Source organism: Phaenicophaeus curvirostris, unplaced genomic scaffold, assembly GCF_032191515.1.
Source record: "Phaenicophaeus curvirostris isolate KB17595 unplaced genomic scaffold, BPBGC_Pcur_1.0 scaffold_160, whole genome shotgun sequence".
NCBI lineage: Eukaryota > Metazoa > Chordata > Aves > Cuculiformes > Cuculidae > Phaenicophaeus > Phaenicophaeus curvirostris.
This window is the reverse complement of record NW_027206780.1, coordinates 316,086-338,874: the sequence shown is the minus strand read 5'-3', so window position 1 is coordinate 338,874 and position 22,789 is coordinate 316,086. Positions and strand designations below refer to the sequence as shown.

The following is a 22,789-nucleotide window of genomic DNA, read 5'->3' as shown; positions in this document are numbered from 1 at the left end:
TGAGCGTTACCATTTCCCGACTCGATGGGTTGGGCAACTTACAGTTGTCATGGAAGGGCAGCCTGAGCAATTTTCATTCCAATGGACAATATGCAAATAAAGTTGTAAAGAATGGATGATATGTAGAAGCAGCATGTACCTACTAGCCTGAACCATAGCTGCCAATGCAAGAGCTGGCAGATCATAAGCTGCAAAAGGGCTTATAACACAAATGACGTCATGATGGTTGCTAAAGCCTTGAGAAAATCTAGACCAACATGTTCCTCCTCTCTTATTTTTACAAGTGGTTTGCCAGGGTGATCCTGGGGGTTTCGGCACTGGAGCTTGAACTCGGTCAAGACATAGTCTGTGTGCTGGAATTTGTAAACTGTTGTGTAGATTGTTTGTTGCTTCCAGTAATGGTTGAGTGCTGGAAACTGTCTTTTAACTGGCTGTTGCTCAGGTTCAATATTGCCTCTGCAGGTTTGTCATGTGGATTAAGTGTAAGATTTTTCTGGAACTTCACTGAAGAGTTTAAGGACTACTTGGCTCACAAGGTGTTGCGTTAGCAGCTATGTCTTAACTTGCCGGCAGGGGGTTGTCCCTCTCGCTTGCATGATTGAGACAATTTTTCATAGAATTGTTGAGTGGTTTGGGTTGGAAGGGACCTTAAAGATCGTCCAGTTCCACCTCCCTGCCCTGGGCAGGGACACCTTCCACTGGATCAGGTTGGTCAAGGCCCCATCCAACCTGGTCTTGAACACCTCCGGGGATGGGGCATCCACAACATCTCTATGCAGCCTGTTCCAGTGCCTCACCTTCCTCGCAGTAAAAAATTCCTTCCTAATATCTAATCTAAATCTCCCCTCTTTCAGCTTGAAATGGTTACCCCTTGTCCTATCATTTCACTCCCTGATAAAGAGCCCCTCTCCAGCTTTCCTGTTAGGCCTCCTTTAAGTACTGAAGGCTGCTAGAAGGTCTCCCCGAAGCCTTCTCTTCACTAGGCTGAACAACTCCACTCCCTCAGCCAAGTTTTGCTCAACGTTCCTTTAGACTTGAGTATGTACCTGGAAAATACCTTGAAAAGCAAAGAGTGATTACACTGGTTGCCAGGTGTGTGCAGTCATTGGTGGGGGCAGTTACTAGCTTTGAAGTATCTGAACAGCTGAGTCCAATCTTGGTAGCAGTGGTGAGTCAAGGGGTATTGGATTCTAATAGCCAAAGTATCTCCGTTCTTGTTTGGGTCTTCATAAATATTGATTGAGTTCCAGGGCTTTGGCATCAACAAACTAATATAGATCACATATTTGCACTGCCTTTTTCAGAAACAGAAAAAAATGGTTTGCCAAGTGAGTCAATATATGAAAATACCATTTTATGTCATCGATTTGTTTTCTTTTTATTTAGCCAAAAAGTGTTACAGTGTATTTTTTGAGGGGTCCACACCAAAAAGAATATATTTATTGAATATATTTATTCATGTTTGATTGTATGTGGGTGTTGTATATAGGCACCTGTAATCTTGAAAACTTTCAGGTTTGTTAGCCTAGGCAATTAAATGCAAAATACAGTGCTTAATGAGCTGCCTGCAAGATTGCAGAAGTTACAAGTTTTGCATCCTGATGTCGTTATAGTGTAGATGTGCATTAGTGTTTTGTTCTCTGCATCAGTATTTTCACTGTTACAAGAACGACTACGGAATAATAGTCTGCACAGGAACTGAGCGTCAACGTGGAACAGCCACAGTTTTCAATGTGCACAAATCCGAGTAAACCTCAGACTCAAAATGTCAGGTTCATTTTTTCCTGTGGCTATTCAAATGGAAAGCTGACAGAGATGTGCTCATCAGAATGTCGCGTGTTTGGTTGGAATCTGTGCTATGAGCTCTGGAATGAAATGGAAAGGATGTGGATGGCTGGATGTGCTCTTCCCTTTCCTCCTGACTGGATCAGTTGGTGCCAGGGTTGATGATAGATACAGCAAGAGTATACCTGAACTTCTGTCTGCCACGGCCTTTTTTCCCCTGCCTTTGAGCTGCCAAGCCTTGTGCTCTGTCGAGTTTTCTTTTAGTTTCAGATGAAGCATCTTGGATCTTCTGCTGCACAGCAATGTGTTTCTGTTCTGAAAATCCACATGTGTGCACTTCCCTTGGCCCTCAGGGGCAGTTCCCCTGTGCCGGCAGGGGCTGCAGCAGGATTCACTTAGCAGCATGTGTTAATGGGACTGACCTATTGACAGAATAAATTATCCATTTGAACCTACAGTGTGGAAAATGCACTAATGCTTTTTAAATGTGGTGCGTTTAAAGGATAATTGTTAACCATATTCAGTGTCGTTTTCATAAGCTGGCGTGGCGTCCTGATAATTTGACAACTCTGCAACTTACAAATGTTTTGTGCATTTAACTGTTGTTTTCTGCAGCTGCCTAGAAGACCCCCATTAGCAAAATACAGTTTCCTTTTCTATCTTTATGACGTCTAGAAAATGTAATTGCATAAAGTGAAAAGAAAAAGCCATTTGTACAGCCTGATCATCATAGGTCATGAAACAAGCACAGCCTAATAAAGCATTGGCATGAAAGGCGACTTTTACTTTTCTCCCCTTGCTCCTCCATATGCTCATTTGTAGAGCAGCAAATTATAAACAAGAACATTATTTAAACCTTGCTGTTAGCAGTCTTCTTTGTATATGCTCTGTGCAGCTTTGGTTGAGAGAATATGAATCCCAAGCCCCATTTTGAAAGAGATGAGATTTTTCACATGATCATGTGATGCCTCTGATGCTCACCCAGCATTGAGCCTTTGTGTCTTGTGGGATTTAGATTTTTCTGTCTATGTGGAAACACAGGAAAAGTGTTAAAATGCAGCTCTCAAAGTCCAGGGAGTAAGCAGAGTGTATTGATCCCTTCCCATTCATGTAGGCATTTGGTGTGGGAATGCTGACCTAGAAGCACTGAGAGTTAGTTTATTGGTTTTGACATTGGGATTCGTTAGCTGTAATTCAATTAGCAGCACACTGATGGATGTGTGTGTATGCTGGGGCTGGCAGCTGCTTTAGGCTCAGAAGCTTATGATTCTAGTTGGGAAATTGTTTTGTGCAGTCTTGGGTAAGATTTGTATTGCAAGGCTAGAAGTGACATCGTTCTTGATTTGGTTTCTAATAGATTTCTCTCTGTTTCCAATTATGTTTCTAATTAGAATAATGTCTTATTTCCCATGGCAGTTTAAAAATAATGCTTAGTCTGTAAAAGAGAAGCTATCAAGATGATTGAGAAGTGTTTTCTTTTTTGTTTGTTAGATTGCAACCTTTTTCCACCTTAATTGGGTACATAGACCTGGGAGGCTGCAGGGATGATTTCGGAGTTTACAGAAGGTTATGGTGCAGTAGTTGCTAAGCTTCCGTCTGTCATCGTGTCTCGGGGCTGTTTCTGTTCTCATCCCAGCACACACACCAGCCCTTAACCAGCTGGCTGGGTGTACTCCTTTTCTAGAGGGAAGGCAGACCACCTCTCCACCTGTCCCTATAAATCCCAGCTTTTCAGGTGTGAGATTTGCTCCTCTCTGTCCTACCCTTTGCTTTCCCATCCAAGCAAAGCTCCTTTCCTTCACACCTAGGGTAGGGTCTTCTGCAGCAGCAGAATTTTCTCCAGGCCCAAAGATGTTTTCCTTAGAACTGAGGTTTACTGCTCAAGAGATGGATGTCTGAATAACCGACTCTTGGAGACCGAGAGTCCTAGTTTAGAACATAGTCGTAGTCTAAGACAACTAAAAGCTGTCTGCAGTGGAAAGAGCGTAGAATAGATCTGGAACTGGCATTCAGTAGTTGCTGGAACTTGCTCTTTGAAGGAAAGACAGATCTAAACATGCTGTGGCTGTGGAAGGGGTTCAGGCAGTCTGGGATGGAGTCTGAATCTAAAGCTGCCTCTATGGCTGCCAGCTCAGAAAGCTCTAGGGTCTTAGATGCTGTCTGTAGTGAACGTACCTCTCTGTGCATAATTTAGCATGGCTGAGCACAGCTGCCACAAGAGCCTGCCCATGTCTTTCTGGAGCATGACTTAAGTCAACCCTCTGCCTGAGGTGTGCTGCTGCTGTGTGTGTAATTACCTTTGGAGGTGTGGGAGAAAGGTTGGGAGCTCAGGGATATGAGGAGAGGTGGTGTTCCCTTTCTGCTAAGTACCTTTGACAGTGCTGCAGTGATACAGGAGGTCAGAGCAGTGCTAATGCGGTGATGCTTGCCAGAAAAATCTCTGTGATTGCAGATAAATGTGTATTTGCAAGGTCAGAGTGGTGATGTGCTTTGTAGCGTCAGACGTGAGGCTGAGAGTGCACGGGAAGTCATGCGTTCTGACTCGCAGCCCCTGAGATGGGTTTGGCTGTCACAGAAGGTTCAGAACCACAGCTCTGGCTGTTAATTTTTATAGCAGCTTGTTGTGTTATAATGATTCTTCCTTTTTTTTTTCAAAGGATAACCAGTAAGCATAAGACACCAATTAATTATAGTAAAACTTGTTTGTGTTTCTTGTGCTGTCAAATCTATCAGGAAATGCATATGTTTAAAAAAAAAAAAAAGAATCCCTGCAAAGCTTCTCCCTGTGTTCCTCCATCCTCCTCCCAAAACTGAACCATGTGTGGTGGTTGAGGCTGGGGCTCTTCTCTGGCTTTATTTGCAGAACAGCTGGCACAGCTGAGGGATACCAAGGTGCAAAGGTAGGGATGAGTAAGAATGTCAGGGCTGCTTTAAGGAGGCTTTGCAGCCAAATGTTTCCTAAGGTTGGGCACCTCCTCAAGAGTGCAGAAGCAGAATTCGAAGTGCTTTGGTAGGCAGCAAGTTGAACAGATAAGAGAAGAATTTTTCAAACAGTTTCAGGAGCTTTTTGTCACAAGCTGTCCTTGAGGCTTGACTAGCATCAGAAAGGACTGGGTATCCATTTAATAGCAGTATCACAGTTTATGCAATGATATTAAAAAATACATACTTTTCTAGATGTAAACTGCATTGGTCTGGATCGTGAATCAGGTTCTAGCAGAGAAGAATTAAAAAACTTTATCCATATGGAGCTTATTCTCTATCTGCCTGTGTCTGGTTGTCTTTCTTTGAAATGGAGTATAGGACTAGATGGGACTTTTCATCTGATGTCTTATCTGGTATAGTTATTAAAGCCCCTGCTGTGAGATGCTATTCATATGCTAGTACAGAGAAAAGGTCTTTCATGACTGAGGCAGGCCAGATATGCCTTGAAGAAAAGTTCAAGTTTCTTAGCCTTTTTTGTCTATTCTTACCTTCAGGTTATACAGTATGGCCCAAACAGAGAAGAAAGGTGGGCTGCTCCGGAAATCTTCAGCCTCCAAGAAGCCATGGAAGGAGAAAGTTGTGTTGATGTATGATGAGATTTTCACGGTAAGGACCTAAGCATCTCTTCTTTCTAAAGTGTTGTGTTCATTTTTGTTGGTTTAGTTTGTGCTGAGGGCTCTGCAGGGTGGATCCTTTTCCCAAGGTAAGGACTGCACAGTGTAGGCACACAATTCAGGCTCTCCTAGTGTCTTGCAGAGCTCTGTATCCTACTCTCTTCATTAATGTCACCTTCTCCTATTGTCTAACAGAACCATTTGTGATCTATGGAAGGCTTTTGAAGTATTTCTTAAAAACTAATTCAGTAAGTAGACATGGGGTTCCCAGTTGAGAGCTGCTTGTGTTCATCCTTCTGTTTCTGGGGATCTGTACAGACAGGGTTCTATGCTGTGAGACCACTTGGTCATTCAGTGGGGTGATGCTGACTCCGAGCTACTCATGATGGTGATTTTCTTTAAATTCTGCCTGAATGATTTCTTCTTGCTTGCTCTCATGGTTTTTCCTTTTCCTTTTAGACAGAGGACCCTAGCAAATGCAACCCTAGGTTTTGGGAGGAGCTGTTTCTCATGAAGGTAACTGGAACTGAGCATCTTCTGATTTGCTGCTGCTCTTCTGCCTATGATAAGGCAGACTCAGTGCAAGGACTTGCCTTTCTATGTCAGTGGTTGTGTCACGTGTATTAACTGGTTCTTCACCTGGCAGGTCAACTTGGAATATCTGGAAGGGAAGCTGGAGGCTTTGGATGGGGAAGAGTTAATGAAGATAAAAGATAACATCAACTGCTTGTTTCAGCACTGCATCCAGGCGCTGGGTGAAGAACATCCAATCAAAGTGGTCAATGCATTACAGGTACCTCACTGAGAGATAGGGAATGGTCTGTTTTTGCAATACATTTGCTGCTGGTACCAAACATCTTGGACTCATTTCTTTGCCTCTGAGGAGAAGTGATGTCCACAGAACAGTTGCTGCTTATTATCTGTGGAGGTTACAAACATTCATAATCTCTTTAGTCTTTGAAGAGCAATAGCTTGGTTCAGAATTCAAGAGGATGTGGTGATGCAGGATGAAGCAGATGGCAATGGAGGGAGGACAAGAGGGGCTTGTTCACACTGCAGAATGTCAGTGTGGGGGCTCAAGAGTACTCTGTTACAGCTTTGTATCCTACTTTCTCCTGTTCTCTCTTCTTTCAGCCTCCTTTTTGAATTTCTGTATGGCTTGAAAATGAAATAAAGCTCTGGAGAAGTTAGTGTGAAATTTTTACAGGGGAATTCCCTGCTGGATGCGTCCTAATTAGAAGCTGTGAAGAATTGTCACTCAGAATTAATAGCATTTTCCTGCAGGTTGCTCTGTACCAAAGCTATCCTATGTCTTGTGTGGGAGACTCCCCCTCTCACCCTTGATGTTTGATGTTAGAGTTCACAGGCTGATTGTTATGATTTAGTGAATACATATGTCTCAGCTTCTTTCCATTGTGGGAATACAGGATATGAATTTCAGATTTGGAGAAGTAACCTCTAGGAGACATTCGACAGGCAGTAATCTGGGAAAAGTTGATTTAAAACAGAATATTTACACCTCTGACATACAATCTTGGATTGTATTATCGTTACAATTAGTTTCAAAGGATGCTATTAAATATTGTAGTTATAGCTACATAGACCATCTAGCCCAGCCCCATGTTCCCAAACCTGTATTCAAGCACTTAGCAGAAGTTAGGTCAGGGCTCAAGTCTAGAATCCTGCTGTGTGAGTGTAAATAGGAACCAGGTAACACATCCGGAGCTTGAGTTGGGAGAGTGTTCCCTTAATCAGTCTGTGTTCATGTGGAAAGTGATCCTGAAGCAAAAACTTATTTAAGCAGTCTTTTCTTGAGAGTGAACATGGTGACCAAAGGTTTGTTAGTCCAGCGTCCTGTTTCTGACAGTAATGAAGAAAAGGATGTCTGCTTTATCTTTTTGCTTCTGTGTGGTTCTGTATGGTCTCCTGATTTCTTGAGGTCTGCTTGTCTCAAGCTTTACATCTTTAGAAACTAATTACTTCTCACAAGTGGATTTGTCCTGGAGTCTCAAACTGCTGTGGTGATATTCCTGCTCATTCCCCTCTTTCACAGTCCTGAAAGCAACCTGATGGCAAAAGTCACCACAGGAGTTTTCCCTGTTTTGGAGCAAATGAGACATTTGCTGTCCCTAAATTTTCCAGAGTGTCTGCTGGAAGCACAATGTGCTGATACCTCTGTGTTGCCAGTGATCTCTGAGAACTTGGTATGAATTGGTAATCCAGAGCCTGCAACAAGAAACATGAAGGAGGTCACATTTAGTGGGAAGGTTTTTTGAGCTCCTGAGGTAGTTCAGAAAACTTAAGCTGCCAAATAGAGAGACGCTTGGAGACACTTTTTCCTCCATTTATCTATTTATTTATTTATTTATTTGCTTTCATTTATTGACAAAGAGACTATTTGTTGGTCAGGCTTGGTATAGCAGTGTGATAACCAAACAGAAATTTGTGCTCTCTACAGCAAAAGCATCTGCTGCGTGGACAGGCATAACGTGATAAACTGTGCTGTATGCACATTGTATGTTTTGGCATGCTTGAAATAAGAAATTAATCTGCAAAGCTCTGAAGTGTGTCTATCCATATATAGGGCACTGCTTGTGCCGTGCAGTTTCTTGATCAATATTTTTGCCTTAAAGCCACACTTAGCTATTTTTCAAAGATCATAATCCTGTCTATGGTCTGGGTCCGGACAGGAGAAGCAGTAGGATTACATTTCCTCAGAGTGCTGTGAAATGAAGGGGTGAAAACCAGGAAAAATATGGACAAATATATTCTTCTCTAATTAATTTGAGTTTTCAGCATCCAGAATCCTCCTTAGAGACAACAGAGGTAGAGGAGTGGTCAGACAAAATGTATGGCTTCCAGGCTATGATTTGCCATGGCTGGAGAGGGTCTTAGGATGGGTTTTGCTATTGAGTTATGGGTGTTGCCTTACATCTTGCCCTCTGATTTTTCCCTTTGCAGACTCTGTGTGCATTGATTCGGGGTGTCCATCAGAAGAACAAATCCACTTCTGGGTTTGACATCATCAACATGCTTGTGGGTTTTGATAAGGCAGAGCTATGTATGAAGGTGAGGTCCTGTCAATGTAGAGAAACAGTTTGCACAGCAGCCATGATGTGGGGGCAGTGATTTGTGGGTGGATGTGTCTACCAAGGTGTAGCTTTTGGGGGAAATATTCTAGCCGCTTGTTAAAAACAACTCGCCTTAAGTTCTTTGCCTGCCTGTGGCACAAAGACGCTAGGGGTCCCTGTGTTTGTTAGGAATATAACAGCATCCTCTCTTCCCCTTTCTCTCCCCCTCTCCTTCCCTCTCCCCCACTAAGTAAAATGGAGTGTTGAAAAAAAGAAAAGCACTGGTGTTACTGTCTTGCAGACAAAAAGGAAGATGGTATTGTAGAGCTCTGAACAACTTTGTGAATAAAATTCATTTTATTTATATACAAAAATCTGTCATGCATCTGGAGAAAACTCTTGAAAGGTGGTCATGATGTTATGCCTCTAGTCTTTAAAAAGTAGTTAGCGCAAAACAGTGTTGAAGAACCAATGGTGTGCATATGGGCTGTGTAACAGCAGTAATGGCTCAGTTATTCATTCTGGAATAACATGGCTTTATATTGGTTCTTTTGTTTTGGAATCCTCTCAAAAGCTTTTTGTAACAAACATTTCAAATAATTGTAAATATTGCTTTTAAATAATGTGTTTTCTTCAGAATCTGATGGAGAGCTTGGACTCGCTTCTCTGTGCAGAAGGTTCTGAAAGCCTCAAAAGCCTGTGTCTGAAGCTACTTCTCTGCTTGGTGACGGTAAATGAATGCCAGCTGTATAGACTTGAAGGCTTTGATGAGCCGCATCTTGAGGGGTGAAACTGTTGCAGAACTTGGGCAGAATGCTGCAGTGAGAAGCTTAAGAGAGGGGAAGAAGTTGTGAATGAGAATAAGGGTCAGTCCGAGATGTGCATCATTGCTCTAACCGTGGTGGCAGTGCACACTAGCAGACTGTTTTAACTTCACGAGATAGGTGCCAACTGGGGCAAAAGGAGAGAGACACAGGAGGAAGTGTTAGTTGAATTCACAGCTTCTTGTAGGGAAAAAGATATTTAAGTTTTCAGATAAATGGAAAGGGAGCAGAGGAGAGGGGCTGAGGTGTAGGAAGAGTGGTTTCAAAAGTAGTGAGGATATGAAGAATGAGAAAGTTGGAATAAATGGCCACTTAGCATCTCTTGGAGATGGTCAACTGTGAACTATTTTGGCTGTGGTAAGAGATAATTGAGTATGGGGAAAGTCTTTGCTGCCTCGTTTGTCATGGGAAAGCTCAGTGGAGCATATGGATGCTGTTTCTTTCGCTCTCTGCCTCCAATGTAACAGTCTGCTTCAGCTGCTGATGGCTGTTGTCATGCAGCTGTGTAAAATATCAGTCTGTAGAGAAGCGGGGGAGCTCCTCATGTGTGGGCTATGCTTCTTGCCAGAGGAAGAGGTGGGAGACAGGACAGATTTCTTTAACTTTATGGCTAGCTCTGCTGCTAGTCACACCTTGACTTGCTGACTCAGTGTGAGATTCTGGATAAATGTGCCCATCTGGTAGGAGAGCTCTTCTGTTCCCAGTGTGTGCCAGAGGCAGCTACAGCATCATGGAGGCTTCAGGTGAGATTTTAAAATTTCTCTTTGTACTCAGGTGACAGATAACATTAGCCAGAACACTATCCTGGAGTATGTGATGATTAACAGCATATTTGAAGCTATTTTACAGGTAAGCGTTTTTCCTTGTACTTGCAGGGGCTCTTTTCCTGTAGTGAGAGCTTTCAGTCATGTATTTGCTTTTTCAGTGCAGTGTGGATAACTGGCACTGTGTGTTGCTTGCAGCCATAGCTCAGTCATAGCTTTTTTTTTTTTGGTACTATCTCCTACTTACTCTAGTCTGCTGTTTTTAGTCACTACTGAGTATTTAAAGTATTCTTCACTTGAGACATGTGTGCATAGATAGGAGCTGAACAAATTTCTTGGCTAATTTCACAGAGAATTCCTGAATTGGAGGAAATTTTTTCAAAAGACAGTCTGAATATATTGAGGGTTTTTTCTGCGCTTTGATAAGTGATACTTTTCAGAAGTGGAACTGGGCTTAGGGAAACCCAGAAAACTTGCACAGATGATGTTGGTGATGATAAGAGATCATCATAAGTTATACTGCTCAGTGTTGTTGAGAAATGTATTTGCACTTTGTGCTCAGAAAGCCCATGTGCTTCCTCTCTGTGATAAATAAGCTTCTCTGCATGCAGAACTTCTTGGAAGTACTGATACTTCCTCAACATTAAATATAGTCTTTCAGTTAGGACATAATTTGCTTTTACATGTACGTTTCACAGCTACCCCTTGTCTGAGAGTCACTGCATTTGTGTTTTGAGGCAGGCCTGAACAGAACAGTGTGATTATTTATTTCAGATCCTGTCCAGCCCACTTAGTCGCAGGGAACATGGCTATGATGCTGTTGTCCTCCTTGCCTTGCTGGTCAACTACAGAAAGTACGAGGTAGGTATTCTTCTGGCTAACAGAAACATCTCTTCTCTCTATTTCATTAATTTACACAGGCCTCCGGATTATGAAGGCAGCCTGCAGTACACTTTTTAGCAGTTATGCAGTGTAGCATTTGTCAGGGTATCAGCGCAGAGCTGCTGAAGTTTTGCGAGCAGTCACATTATCCTAACTGTATCTGTCTCTGATGTCTGTGTGTAATCAAATGTGTATGATATTCGTACAGCTCGTTTTGTGCAAGCATGAAAGAAACTACCTAGGGGATTTGCATTTCCTTCATGAAAGTATTCTCAGGAAGCTCCTTTTTGAAGAGTTACTGTTGTGCCGAACTTGCGTGTTTGTCTCTGTATGTGTGATTTTGGTTATACATAATCTCCAAAGTAAAATGAGCTGCCAGTCATCTTGGGCTTCAGACTGAATTTGTCATTCAGAACTTGACTAGCAGACAGAAAGATCCCCAGAAGAGATGGTGAAGCTGTGACCAAAGAATGAACTGAAACATCACAGCTAGTATTTCCAAGAGAAGCCTGTCTCAATCTCTTTGACCGATTCCTCTCTGAGAAACTTTATTCATCTTCCTTTTTTCTAGTCTGGCTGCGCTACTTTGTGGTATATTCCCATTTCCTTCTGTTAATCATCGCCTTGAAAAAGAAACATTTCAAATGTCAAAAAAACCACCTCATGTTGGCTTTCATTTGCATGAGGCATGATGCTTTGATAATCAGTCTTATTTTTTCCCCATAATCAGGAATATCTTACTACACTTAGGTTGGCAAAGAAAATGGGAAAGTGTTGGAATACTCCCTCCTCAACAGAATTACTGGGAAGGAGCAGGCTTCAAAACATACCTGTTTTTATAATAGATCTTGTTTTGAATTTTGAATAGACCTAGAGGATAGGCGAAGACAGGAGCTACACTTCATGTCAAAGTAATCCCTGTAAATGTCTCATTCCTGTGAATGTTGTCAGAATCATGAATTACAGATTCTGTTCAGCAGTCTGTGCTGTGGTAGCATGAAGCAGGAATCACAGAATCGTGGGATGGTTTGGGTTGGAAAGGACCTTAAAGATCATCCAGTTCCACCACCCCTGCCATGGGCAGGGACGCCTCCCACCAGACCAGGCTGCTCAGAGCTCCATCCAACCTGGCCTTGGACGCTTCCAGGGATGGGGCAGCCGCAACTTCCCTGGGCAGTATGTGCCAGGGCCTCACCACCCTCATTGTGCAGAATTTCTTCCTAATGTCTAATCTAAATCTTCCCCCCTCCAATTTCAAGCCATTCCCCCTCATCCTATCACTACATGTCCTTGTGAAAAGTCCCTCCCCAGCTTTCCTGTAGCCCCCTTCAGGTACTGGAAGGTTGCTATAAGGTCTTCCCGGAGCCTTCTCTTCTCCAGGCTGAGCAACCCCAGCCCTCTCAGCCTATCTTTTTATGGGAGGTGCTCCAGCTCTCTGATCATCTTCGTAGCCTCCTCTGGACTCACTCCAACAGTTCCATATCCTTATGTTTGGGATTCCAGAACTGGACACAGTACTCCAGGTGGGGTCTTAAAAGAGCAGAGTAGAGGGGCAGAATCGCCTCCCTTGACCTGCTGGCCATACTTCTTTTGATGCAGCCCAGGTTAGCCTTCTAGGCTGTGAATGCACATTGCTGGCTCATGTCATGCTTCTCATCGATCAGCACTCCCAAGTCCTTCTCTGCAGGGCAGCTCTTAATCACGTCATCCCCCAGCCTGTGTTGAAACTGCAGGTTGCCCCGACCCAGGTGCAGGACCTTGTACTTGGCCTTGTTGGACCTCATGAGGTTCACACAGCCCCACTTCTCCAGCTTGTTCAGGTGCCTCTAGATGACATCCCGTCCTTCTTGTGTGTCATCTGCAGACTTGCTGAGGGAGTTTTGAGTTTGGTTTCAGTGTATGGCCACGAGGGAAAACTCTTGGGAATAATGTGGGTAGGGTTACAGGTGAGGGCAGACTAGAAGGACCAGAGGTCTCATTGCAGCACTCAGGTCAAAGGGTGGAGAGCTGTGTAGTCCCATCCCTGAGCTATGGATCCCTGTGTAGTATAGTTTAAGTCCTTAATAAGGTAGAGGGCTGTGAGTACATAAGATGTGTCCTTTTTGCAGTAGCTTTCTGTACAGTTGGGGTCAAGTGCTTTGGAAAACATTGTCCTAGATGTCTTCAAACTGGATACCCCCAAGAAATTGTGCTGATGTTTAAAGGGTACAAACCAAACTGAGGCAGATGTGTAGCAACAGGAATTTCGGCTTGAGTAATTCATCTGGCAAGGCTGAAGGCAACTTAAAGAAAGATTTTATATGATGGCTGCCTGGCACTGCCCTTTATAAGCAGCACTACAAGGAAAGACTGTAGTAATGCTGTCATAATCTTTGTCCTTAAGTAGAGTAGCTCCTTTTATTTATTGTTCTTTGGCCTTTAGGGTCAGTTTGATGGTTGCCTGGTTGTCAGTGTATCGTAGCATACTTTCATGCCTCAAATCCTTTGGAGTTCTCTTTTTAGTTAGCTCTGCTGCAGCTGATAGGTTCTCTTTTGTTCTGAACTTCATTGGTTGCTAAACTGTGTTTCCAGCTGCTTAAGAAAATCTAATTAGGCTGAAAATTAATTAGTTGGCTATGATTTTTTTTTGTCTGGATTTAATGTGAATATTTTCCACCAGGATGTTCTTTCATATTTTTGGGATGTGAATTTTGTAGTCTCCTCTCAAATTCCCTGGGGAACGTCTACCCACATTTTCATTAGCAGCATGGCTGAGATTTTGGCTTACTCATTAATTTCTTTTCTAGGAGTAAAAATTATTTAATGTGTCTTTACGGGGAAGCTTTAAAGGGATGTCCCTGATCTGAAAATTAACAATTTTCAAAAGTTGTTAGGAGTATATGCTTTTTAAAGTCTTCAGTTATATTTTATATTCTTTTAATCCCAGTCCTGATTTCAGATAAAATATATTTACTTTGATATTATGTTTGAGAAACATAAAAGGTAACCAAAGAATTGACTATACTAGGAAAATGGTGAAGTTAAGAGTGCACAGAAGGCTGCCAAACAGAGAAAATGCTGTGAGGAAGAGTATTTATTTGATCGCTTTCTCAGTGTTTTAAGGCATGGCTGGTAGAACAGCAAGTTAAAACCTAAAATGAGGTAGTGACTTTTGGATAGCTAGATTCCTTGACAACATCTTGGTAGAAATTGCTTTGCCTCGTGTTAAATGTACTAGAATGGCATGTTGTGTCTTTTGCTAGGCAGAAGAAGTGAAAGAAATTAGTCCAAAAGTGGGGGTTTCCCTTTGTGTGCTTGTCTGGCAGCGTGTAGTGTGTCTGCCAGCCCTTCATGTCCAGTTACAGTCAGCTACAGGTGCTGAGGGGACGCTTATTGACATTTTGAGGAATCAGAAAATTAATTTATTTTTTTTTAAATAAACAAACCTAAACAACAGTTCTTATACAACTCATATTATTTTAAATTAATCTCTTCAACAAAAAGACTAATTATTCAAGCTCCAATTCCCTGCAAGATGTCCTGCCTGCAGAGGAGGTGGCCTCATCAGGGCTGGCAGCAAAACTGCTGAATCATCCCTAATGAACGTTCAGGGAAAAGTCTTGTGAGGGATAATCAAGTGGGCTCTGGCCTTCGTTTGTGTTACAGATATGACGATAAGTTGAGCACCTAACTAGGGATTATACATGGTTAGTTGGGTTTTCTTTACTTGCTTTTCCTACTAAAAATTTATTTTCCGTAGTTTCATGCTGTAGGTGCATTTGGGGGCCTGGAGGAGATCTCGTTCTTTCTGCCAGATGCTTCCTCATATAGCACTCTCTTCATATGGTGTGGCTTACCTGGGGACTGCATTTCTGATCTGCTATTAATTGGCTTGTCTTTTAAAAATTACCTCCTAATGATCTTTGCCAGTTTCCACCTTAATTTCTGTGAGATTGCTGGTATCTAATGGTGGGTAAACCCATGGAGGGCATCTTGAGTATTCCTGAGTTCCAGGAATTTGTATCTGTACCTCATCACTGTCAAGAAGACCTTAGTGATATAATGTTTGTTATCTGATGGTAGTGACGGGAAAAGATCTGTGGTTTCCAAGAGCCAAGAATCATATTTTTTTCTGTTCTTTCTGGAGACAGTTGGAGGGAGAAGCTGTTTCTAAGTTTGTGTCACTGCTTCATTGACACACTTTGAAGTTTTCAAAATCAACTGGTTCTCAAGGCTATTGCATGTTTGTGCATGTTGTGGAGTAGCAGGTGTAATTTAGAATTTCAAAACTTGTGCTGTGATTCCTAATGGGCGGAAAACTGAGGAAACTCTGAAATAGCAGGATTAGGATAGGATAACGGGCAAAGAGTACGGAGTGGGCTTAGAGGTGCTTGTGCAACTTGCATGTTGCTGATGTTCATCGTAGATGTTCAGACTGATGCTCACAGGCAATAACTGTTCGAACTGTTGGCTCTCAAGGAGTGGCAGGAGCAACCTGCATTCCCTGAGGGCAGCACAGGAATTATTCCCATCATGCTGGTACAGACTTGCACGCTGGAAACTGCCTTGTCCCATATTGAATAATATGATGCATGGATTGCACTGGTTAGTCATCTGCGTGCTGCTTTGGGAGTTAGGGGAGCCCAGAGGAGACATGGAAGGTATTGGAGGAATGGAAAACTTCAGACAGGCATTATTAAAGAGCCTGGCAGCATTGGTCAGTGTAGTATCTCCCATTTTTTTTATTCCCGACATCTGGGAATTTGGGTAACCCTGCAGCCCCTAATCCAGCCCTGCTGCCCATTGCCTGGAAAATCCCCATCACTTTTGTCATCTGTGATTCACAGGCTGGCCACTCTTGTGTGTGTGAGCTGTGGTACGGAGAGTTTCTTCTCCTCCTATAAGAAGAGCAGGAGAATTACTGAAATTAACAAGGCTAGGATATATTTACAAGGATGGATTTTAATCTATTTAATTATGAACTGGTGAAGCTTGCTTCTGCTTTACTGACACTGACTAAATTTGATTTCTGAGAGCGAGCATGGTTGTACAGGCAGGATTGTATATTGTTACTCAATAGAAGCCTCTACATCAGCCTCAAGGTCTTTGTATGCTTTGTGCACAGATGGATTCTGTGCAAGTTTTCTGTCTTTCTGAGACAGCAGACAGGGCTGTGTGCTGCTGCTGGCAGGCTGACAGCCTTGATGAGCTTTGGTCTGTTCTGATTGCTTTCTTTTCTGAGCCAAAAAGAAAGCCTGATCCTCCCAAAGCACCAAATAATTGTGAGAGTGTTGTTTTCTGATCAGTATTATTTTTAACTTGCTGTCAAGCCGTGGGCAAATCAGTTGGATAACTGTGTAAGTTGTAGGGCTGCATCTGATATGTTTTGTGTTTTATTCTTCCCATTTACTTTAGACTTGCTGCGTGGATAGAGTCTTTCCTTCTCTGTCCTGATTCCAGAATAACTTTGTTAGTCTCGCACGGACACATACAAGCAAGGACAAACCAATGTACATTGCTAATCTAAAATACTTCTTAAATTATTAGGACTTACCTTTATAGATGGAGTCTGTATGCTCTCTTCAGTTAATTCAAGGAATTTATATACCCTGAAGGCTTCCAGCTCTTGGTGGTGTAAACTGCTAAGTGTTGAGCTCTAACCCTGCAGCAGATGAGTCCATAACATTGTCATACCTTCCTGAGTCCTCCTTCCTTCCTCTTTGCAAGGTGTTGTAGAAGAAATGTATCGTAACACTGATGGTCAGTCCGGCTTCACTGCTTGTGCTGGCTGTGTGCGTCACGGATAGCGTGCTTGCGGGACAGCTACTCCCCTTCCAAGTCTGACAGATGGGCTAGCAGAGGAGCAGAACCTCTCTTTCAATAAAATCGGGAGCCTGCCTGGCTGCTCAAAGTAATGAGAAAGTGTCCTGGGCACAACAATCTCAGCATGTGGTGTGACTCCTATTTGTTTGTATTCTGCTTTGTGGGACGGGAGGGAGACTCTTCCCAGGTAGCTGCATAATCTTTGAAAGATAGTGTGTTTTCCTAAAGGCTGAACTTAAAACCAATTTTCTTTATTCCTTCCCCTCACTCGAGCAGTCAGTGAATCCATACATTGTGAAGCTTTCTATCGTAGATGATGAAGCCACACTCAATGTGAGTATTTGACTTGGTTCCTCTGTTCTGCGTTGGATGCTCTTTCACTTATAGTGTTAAGAGTGTAATGAATGCGGTTGTGGGGCCGGGTAGAAAGAAGATCTAGGAGCAGCGCTGCTGTAAGAACACGGGTATAGCGGGTGTCTGCCCTGACTGCACCCCTGCGGTACATCGGGCAGTTTGATCACCATTTAAATGGTGGGGATGGTTAAAAGGCTAGGTAGCAAGGAATGCTAGAGTAGATCTAGCATACATTTGTGAACTATCTATGCTATCTGTCTGCAAGAATTAAAAATGTCACTAGTGTTTGTGGTCTTTGTTGTGAAGTTTTGAATATCAGCTTCCTTCTGAAGTACTTGCTGCTTTATTGAGGCTTCTTGAGTTGGGCCTCCATACAGAGCTTTCTCAAAGACTGTAAACAGTAATTGGATATTAAACTTCAAATTTTGGTGTTTTGATTTTTGGATGTTTTTTTGCTGTAGTGTAGTGTGTCTTAACAGTTTGAACAGCTGGGGAGATTCTTCACAGCATGCTAGGTTACCTTGGGGGTGCAGCACTGCTATGTGTGTTCAGTGTGCAATGAGATTTGCATTGTAAAGATTTTTTTTTTAATGCTTTTTTTCAGGGAATGGGACTTGTAATTGCCCAGGCTTTATCAGAATATAACAGGTAAAACCTAAATGTCTCTTGTTTTTCAATGCATGATAGTTGCTGTACGTTTCCACAAACTTTTTTTGTGTTAAAGCCCTTATTTATCGCTTAACAGCCCTGATGCACCTGGAGAGGCAAAGAATAGTCTTATGCTTTGAGGTACTTCGGCTCTGTTATTGCTATCATTGCAAGTGTAAACGCAGCTGTACCAGCTGTGCTGATATGCTTCAGGAGGGATCTTGCTGTAGGGGAAGATATCCATTTTATGTTTTTACTATCATGGATTTTACCTCTACATGAACCTTTTGTGAAATCTTTTGGTCCCAAGTGAAAAGATAAATTATTTGCTGAATACTTCTCCATTAGAAAAACTGATGTAAATGCAACATGATTTAAAGTGAACAAATGGATCCAGGACTATCCGCATGTCAGATCAGAAGTGGTTAAGGGTTGTATGCTCTTGCAAATTGTGGAAAGCGTTAACTGCTTCTGAAGAAAGAGCCAGAAAGCCAGCAGTAGGGATAGTGTGTTCCCAGCCCCTGCTTCGTAAGCAACAGCACAAGTTGCCTAAGTTTTCCTAAGAAGAAAGTGCTTCAGTAAAAATCGGAAACTTATTGCAGTTTCACCTGAGCAACCCAAGACTTATATGCAGTAGGATTCTCAAATCATCTAGAAAAAAATGTTTTCATTATGCGGAGGATTTGCAAGATGGTGCGAGTCAGCAAGTCATGTAGATTGTTTAACGGATTAAGTTATGAGAGGAAAACAGAAAAAAAATCCCATCCATCCAACTTTGCTCATTCTAACAAAAGTTGTCAGGTGATTGACTGGTTTAGTCTGTTGTGGATGGTGATTGAAATGAAACTGCTCTGTGGTTACTGGCTGCGTGTTATCACGTGGCTCATTACTATTTTGCCAGTGCAGGACAGAATTTCCCACGTCACTAGGTCCCTTTCCTTCAGCGTTAGGCCAGACTGGATGTCTCCTCTATAACAGCACAGACATTGTTCAGTCTCACATCTTGCAGCACGCCTGCTTCAACTTCACACAATTTACAAACATTTTAATAGCGTTTGTATCTCTTTCTGTGAGTTCTTGAAAAGGGATTGTGAATGTTGAAGCTTTCTCCACCCTGTATCCTTAACAGATAAGACTGACTTATAGGGATTTAGATGAAATAACCCTAGTTCCATTTCTAACCCTGAAACTTCACCCTATTCCTATTTGTTCAGGCAATACAAAGATAAGGAAGAGGAGCACCAGACTGGTTTCTTGTCAGCCCTAACTAATATGGTAAGCAACGAAGCAGTGGTTTTTTTTTCTTACAACAAGAGCCTCGTGAAAGTTTTGTAGAAGGGTGTTTAAAAAACTGAGTTTGAGTTGTGATTCTGAAGGAGGAAATGTATTGATCCAATCCAAACCAGTGCAACTGTAGAGAATAACAAGAACAGTGGATATTCTTTCAGTTTGGATTTACTCTCAGATTTAATTGTACTCTGAGATCTAACTGGTAAGAAAACTTTCTGTAAGGAAGGGTTGGTTTGGTGCTGGCAACTGTCTGTCAGGAGTAAGTATCCATGGTGGCTGGCATGGTTAAAACTGCTGCTGCTTTGGGCCAAGCAGACAGGAAATTATTTCTGTTGTCCCCTTACAGAACTGCAGATTAATCCAAGTTGGGATTCAAGTTACAGTTTTTGGGGTTTTTTTTTGTGATTTAATGGGTGAAGTGTTGGTCAATGACAACAGTGCAAAATAAAGTTGCAAATGTTTGTAATTGGGCATCTTATTTCCCATTTGTATTTCATGGGTTAGAAAGTAAGTTGCATGCATGCCCTCTTCCAGGACCCTTCTGGTTGTTAAGTCCTCTTAACATAAATTTCATAAATTCCTCTCTTGTAATACTCTTCCTTTCCATAGGTGGGCAGCATGTTCATAGCGGATGCTGATGAGAAGATCTCAGTCCAGTAAGTGCACAGCTGTTGGTTACACAATGAATAGCAACTCACCACGCTGGTCAACGTCCTCTGCTTCTTCATGGAGCTGTTTTAATATAGTAAAGCAAACTAAAGAGACTTCAGTTCTCTTGTGACTAAAATGGTACCACACCCCTGGAAACAATGGATTCTCACTTCAGTGAGAAGGGTGCAGCAGGAGAAGCCACAGCTGAATTGCTTGTAATGAAGTGTATAAAAATAAAACAACTGCGTTTTTTATGAGGCATTTGTAATGTATAATTGTCATGTTGGAGGTGGCAGATGGGAAGCGATTGTTTGTGCTCTCTTGCCCCAAGAATGTATTTTCGAAGTCGAGGGAGGAAGTGATAAATATGAGGGTTTATGTTGTCTGTAGGAACTTCTTTTAAGAGAAGGAATTTTAAAGGAAAAACACTGTTTGAGACTGAGCAACAAGGGAGAACTCCTGCAAGAAGGGAAGAAAGACTGTAGTTGAGCTTTAAAACTAGCTATTTTGGGGAATTGCTAACTATTAATAATAGTTGAAAGAAAACGGGATTGTAGAGACAGAGTTTCATATAGTTGTAAAAAATGTATTCTTTCGGATGGGCCATGCTTCTGAAAAACTTTGCTCTTGGGATTCTCATCTGATGTTAGCCCTTAGCTAACTGCTATTTTGTCTGTATCCCTTCCACAGAACAAATGAAGCAATCCTTCTTGCCCTCTACGAAGCTGTTCACTTAAACCGGAATTTCATCACAGTTCTGGCACAAGTGAGTTTCAGTGCAGCGTTTGCCCATTTCTTTGTAGTGAGGGGCTTTGAAATTCAAAAGAAAGAAATGGAACTGTTTTAAAGAAGTTTTGTCTTGTTTTCCTGTGCCCTTATTATAGGCATAGATAGGCATGAAAGATTAGAAACAGGTCAGGGCCTGGGCTTATTTTGCTTTTAGAAAATGCTTCCTGCCTTGCCAGAAGATGAGTAAAGTTTTGAGGGCCCAGCTCATGTTCAAATGAGCCATTTCTCCCCAATGAATGGGAAAGCCTGCGTGGAATGCCTTCTGCACCCTGTTGGTACTGCTGTCAGGGAGGAAGGAGTGGGTGGACTGGTGGGAGTGAGATTGCCGCAGCTATCAGAGCAATTCATGCCCCTGAGAAGTTAGGAGCCAAAGGAAAAACGAGGATTTGACTCCACAGCTGGATGAATTGTCCTGTGTGGGTGTGCACAGGCTGCACGTTGTTGTCTGTTTGAGTATCCTTTGCTTAGGGACTAATTGACACGTGAGGACTGTTGTTTCGAATACTACTTTGTGTTCAGTCTTCCTTGAAAAATGTAACTCCTTTTGCTTGGGAAACAGTCACCAGAACATAGTACTCCTCATCATGCTGTTTATGATGAAAAAACAGAGCTGTGGCAGCCTTTTGAGCAGCAGTGGGCTGCTCTGTGCCTCTGAGCACACACCTCTGGATGCTTTTCTAAACAGCATATGAGTTTGCAAAGGCAATTGTTGCTGCGAGACAGATAACGAGTCTGTCTGATTTGGTGATTGTGCTGTGGCTGGCTGGAAGGATAGCTTAATGGGTTTGGGAAAACCTTCAGATTCAGGCTTTGAATTTTGGCTTTTAAGTACTGCTTATAACCTGTGAGAAAAATTACATCAACACAACAGTTAATGCCTTTCCCCAGTTATTTGAGATTCTCAAACTGCAGCCATACATCACAAGCTTGATGTGATGAAGGGAGTAGAGACCTTTGGAGAGTCCTGGCAGTAGTGACAATCACAGAATCACAGAATCATAGAATAACCAGGTTGGAAGAGACCCACCGGATCATCGAGTCCAACCGTTCCTATCAAACACTAAACCATGTCCCTCAGCACCTCATCCACCCGTGCCTTAAACACCTCCAGGGAAGGTGATTCAACCACCTCCCTGGGCAGCCTGTTCCAGTGCCCAATGACCCTTTCTGTAAAGAATTTTTTCCTAACGTCTAGCCTAAACCTCCCCTGGTGGAGCTTGAGGCCATTCCCTCTTGTCCTGTCCCCTGTCACTTGGAAGAAGAGGCCAGCACCCTCCTCTCTACAACCTCCTTTCAGGTAGTTGCAGAGAGCAATGAGGTCTCCCCTCAGCCTTCTCTTCTCCAGGCTAAACAACCCCAGCCCTCTCAGCCGCTCCTCATAAGGCCTGTTCTCCAGCCCCTTCACCAGCTTTGTTGCTCAAATGGAAGAGGTCTGACAGGCAGATCTTCTTCCTCTGAAGAAAGCTTCTGTTCCATGAATGGTTAATTTGCTGAGGTTCCCTGCCTCTCTTATGCCAGATTATTAATTCCTACTATTTGTGAGAAATTCCCGCTCTTTCAGTTCTGCGTGATACAAACTGAGGTGTTTCTGTTGTCAAGGTATCCCTGAGGGAAGAGGGGCCTTTGGCAGGGAAAAAGAGGAGGGCAGGAAAAGAGCAGCTGGAATAAAGGCTCTTAAATTAAAACTAAAAGGATAAACTAGTTATTTGTGAAAGTGGTAGCTGAAGTGGCTGCTGATGAGTGGGTTTAATTGGAGTGGAGGTCTGGTGTTCTTGCGTGGGTTGTCTCTAATTATTTAAGAGAGGGCAAAGTAGGTCATGCTGTCCTTTGAAAAAACTGTGCAAAAGCTGATAATCGTTCCTGTCTGAGTTGTTACCCATTGCCAGGGACTGCATGAACGATGACCTGCTGCTCTGTAGGCACATAGGAAGGGCAGGGATACAGTTGTGTGAATGCTGAAACGTTAAGATACTTGTGTATGTACAAGCTTGTTGGTCCTGAGTTTTTGCTGCTAGGTGGCACTGTTATCGCTGTACTGAATATTAGGATCTGGGGAAAAGAAAGGTAAACACCATAGCAAAATCTGTGGAGGCAAACCTGGTTTATGTAAGATTTTCTATGGAAAATTGTATTTTAAAGTTTAAGTCAGTACTTGTAATAATGTAAGATTGTCTTTGAATTGTGGAATGTGTGTCTCTGCTTCCCATAAAATAGACGCGTTTGTTGTTGCTCATAAAATGAGATGTTCAAAGACAACGTGGGGGATACCCACTTGTGAAAAACCCTACGGAACTAACGTCAGATCAGCAGTTCTGTATCCCTTCTTTTTA

At 42.5% G+C, this 22,789-nt stretch overlaps 1 protein-coding gene across 1 annotated transcript in view; it reads left to right on the top strand.

Moving 5' to 3' along the window:
- ARMH3 (armadillo like helical domain containing 3) overlaps positions 1-22,789 on the top strand; it is a 127,364-nt gene that overhangs the window by 2,961 nt on the left and 101,614 nt on the right. The window contains exons 2-13 of the mRNA XM_069882508.1: positions 5,265-5,376; positions 5,844-5,900; positions 6,031-6,177; positions 8,346-8,453; positions 9,093-9,185; positions 10,054-10,128; positions 10,818-10,904; positions 17,004-17,060; positions 17,686-17,729; positions 18,944-19,004; positions 19,629-19,675; positions 20,361-20,436. Coding sequence (XP_069738609.1) covers positions 5,275-5,376; positions 5,844-5,900; positions 6,031-6,177; positions 8,346-8,453; positions 9,093-9,185; positions 10,054-10,128; positions 10,818-10,904; positions 17,004-17,060; positions 17,686-17,729; positions 18,944-19,004; positions 19,629-19,675; positions 20,361-20,436 — 954 coding nt within the window. The 5' untranslated portion in view covers positions 5,265-5,274. The remainder of the gene's footprint in view (positions 1-5,264; positions 5,377-5,843; positions 5,901-6,030; positions 6,178-8,345; positions 8,454-9,092; positions 9,186-10,053; positions 10,129-10,817; positions 10,905-17,003; positions 17,061-17,685; positions 17,730-18,943; positions 19,005-19,628; positions 19,676-20,360; positions 20,437-22,789) is intronic.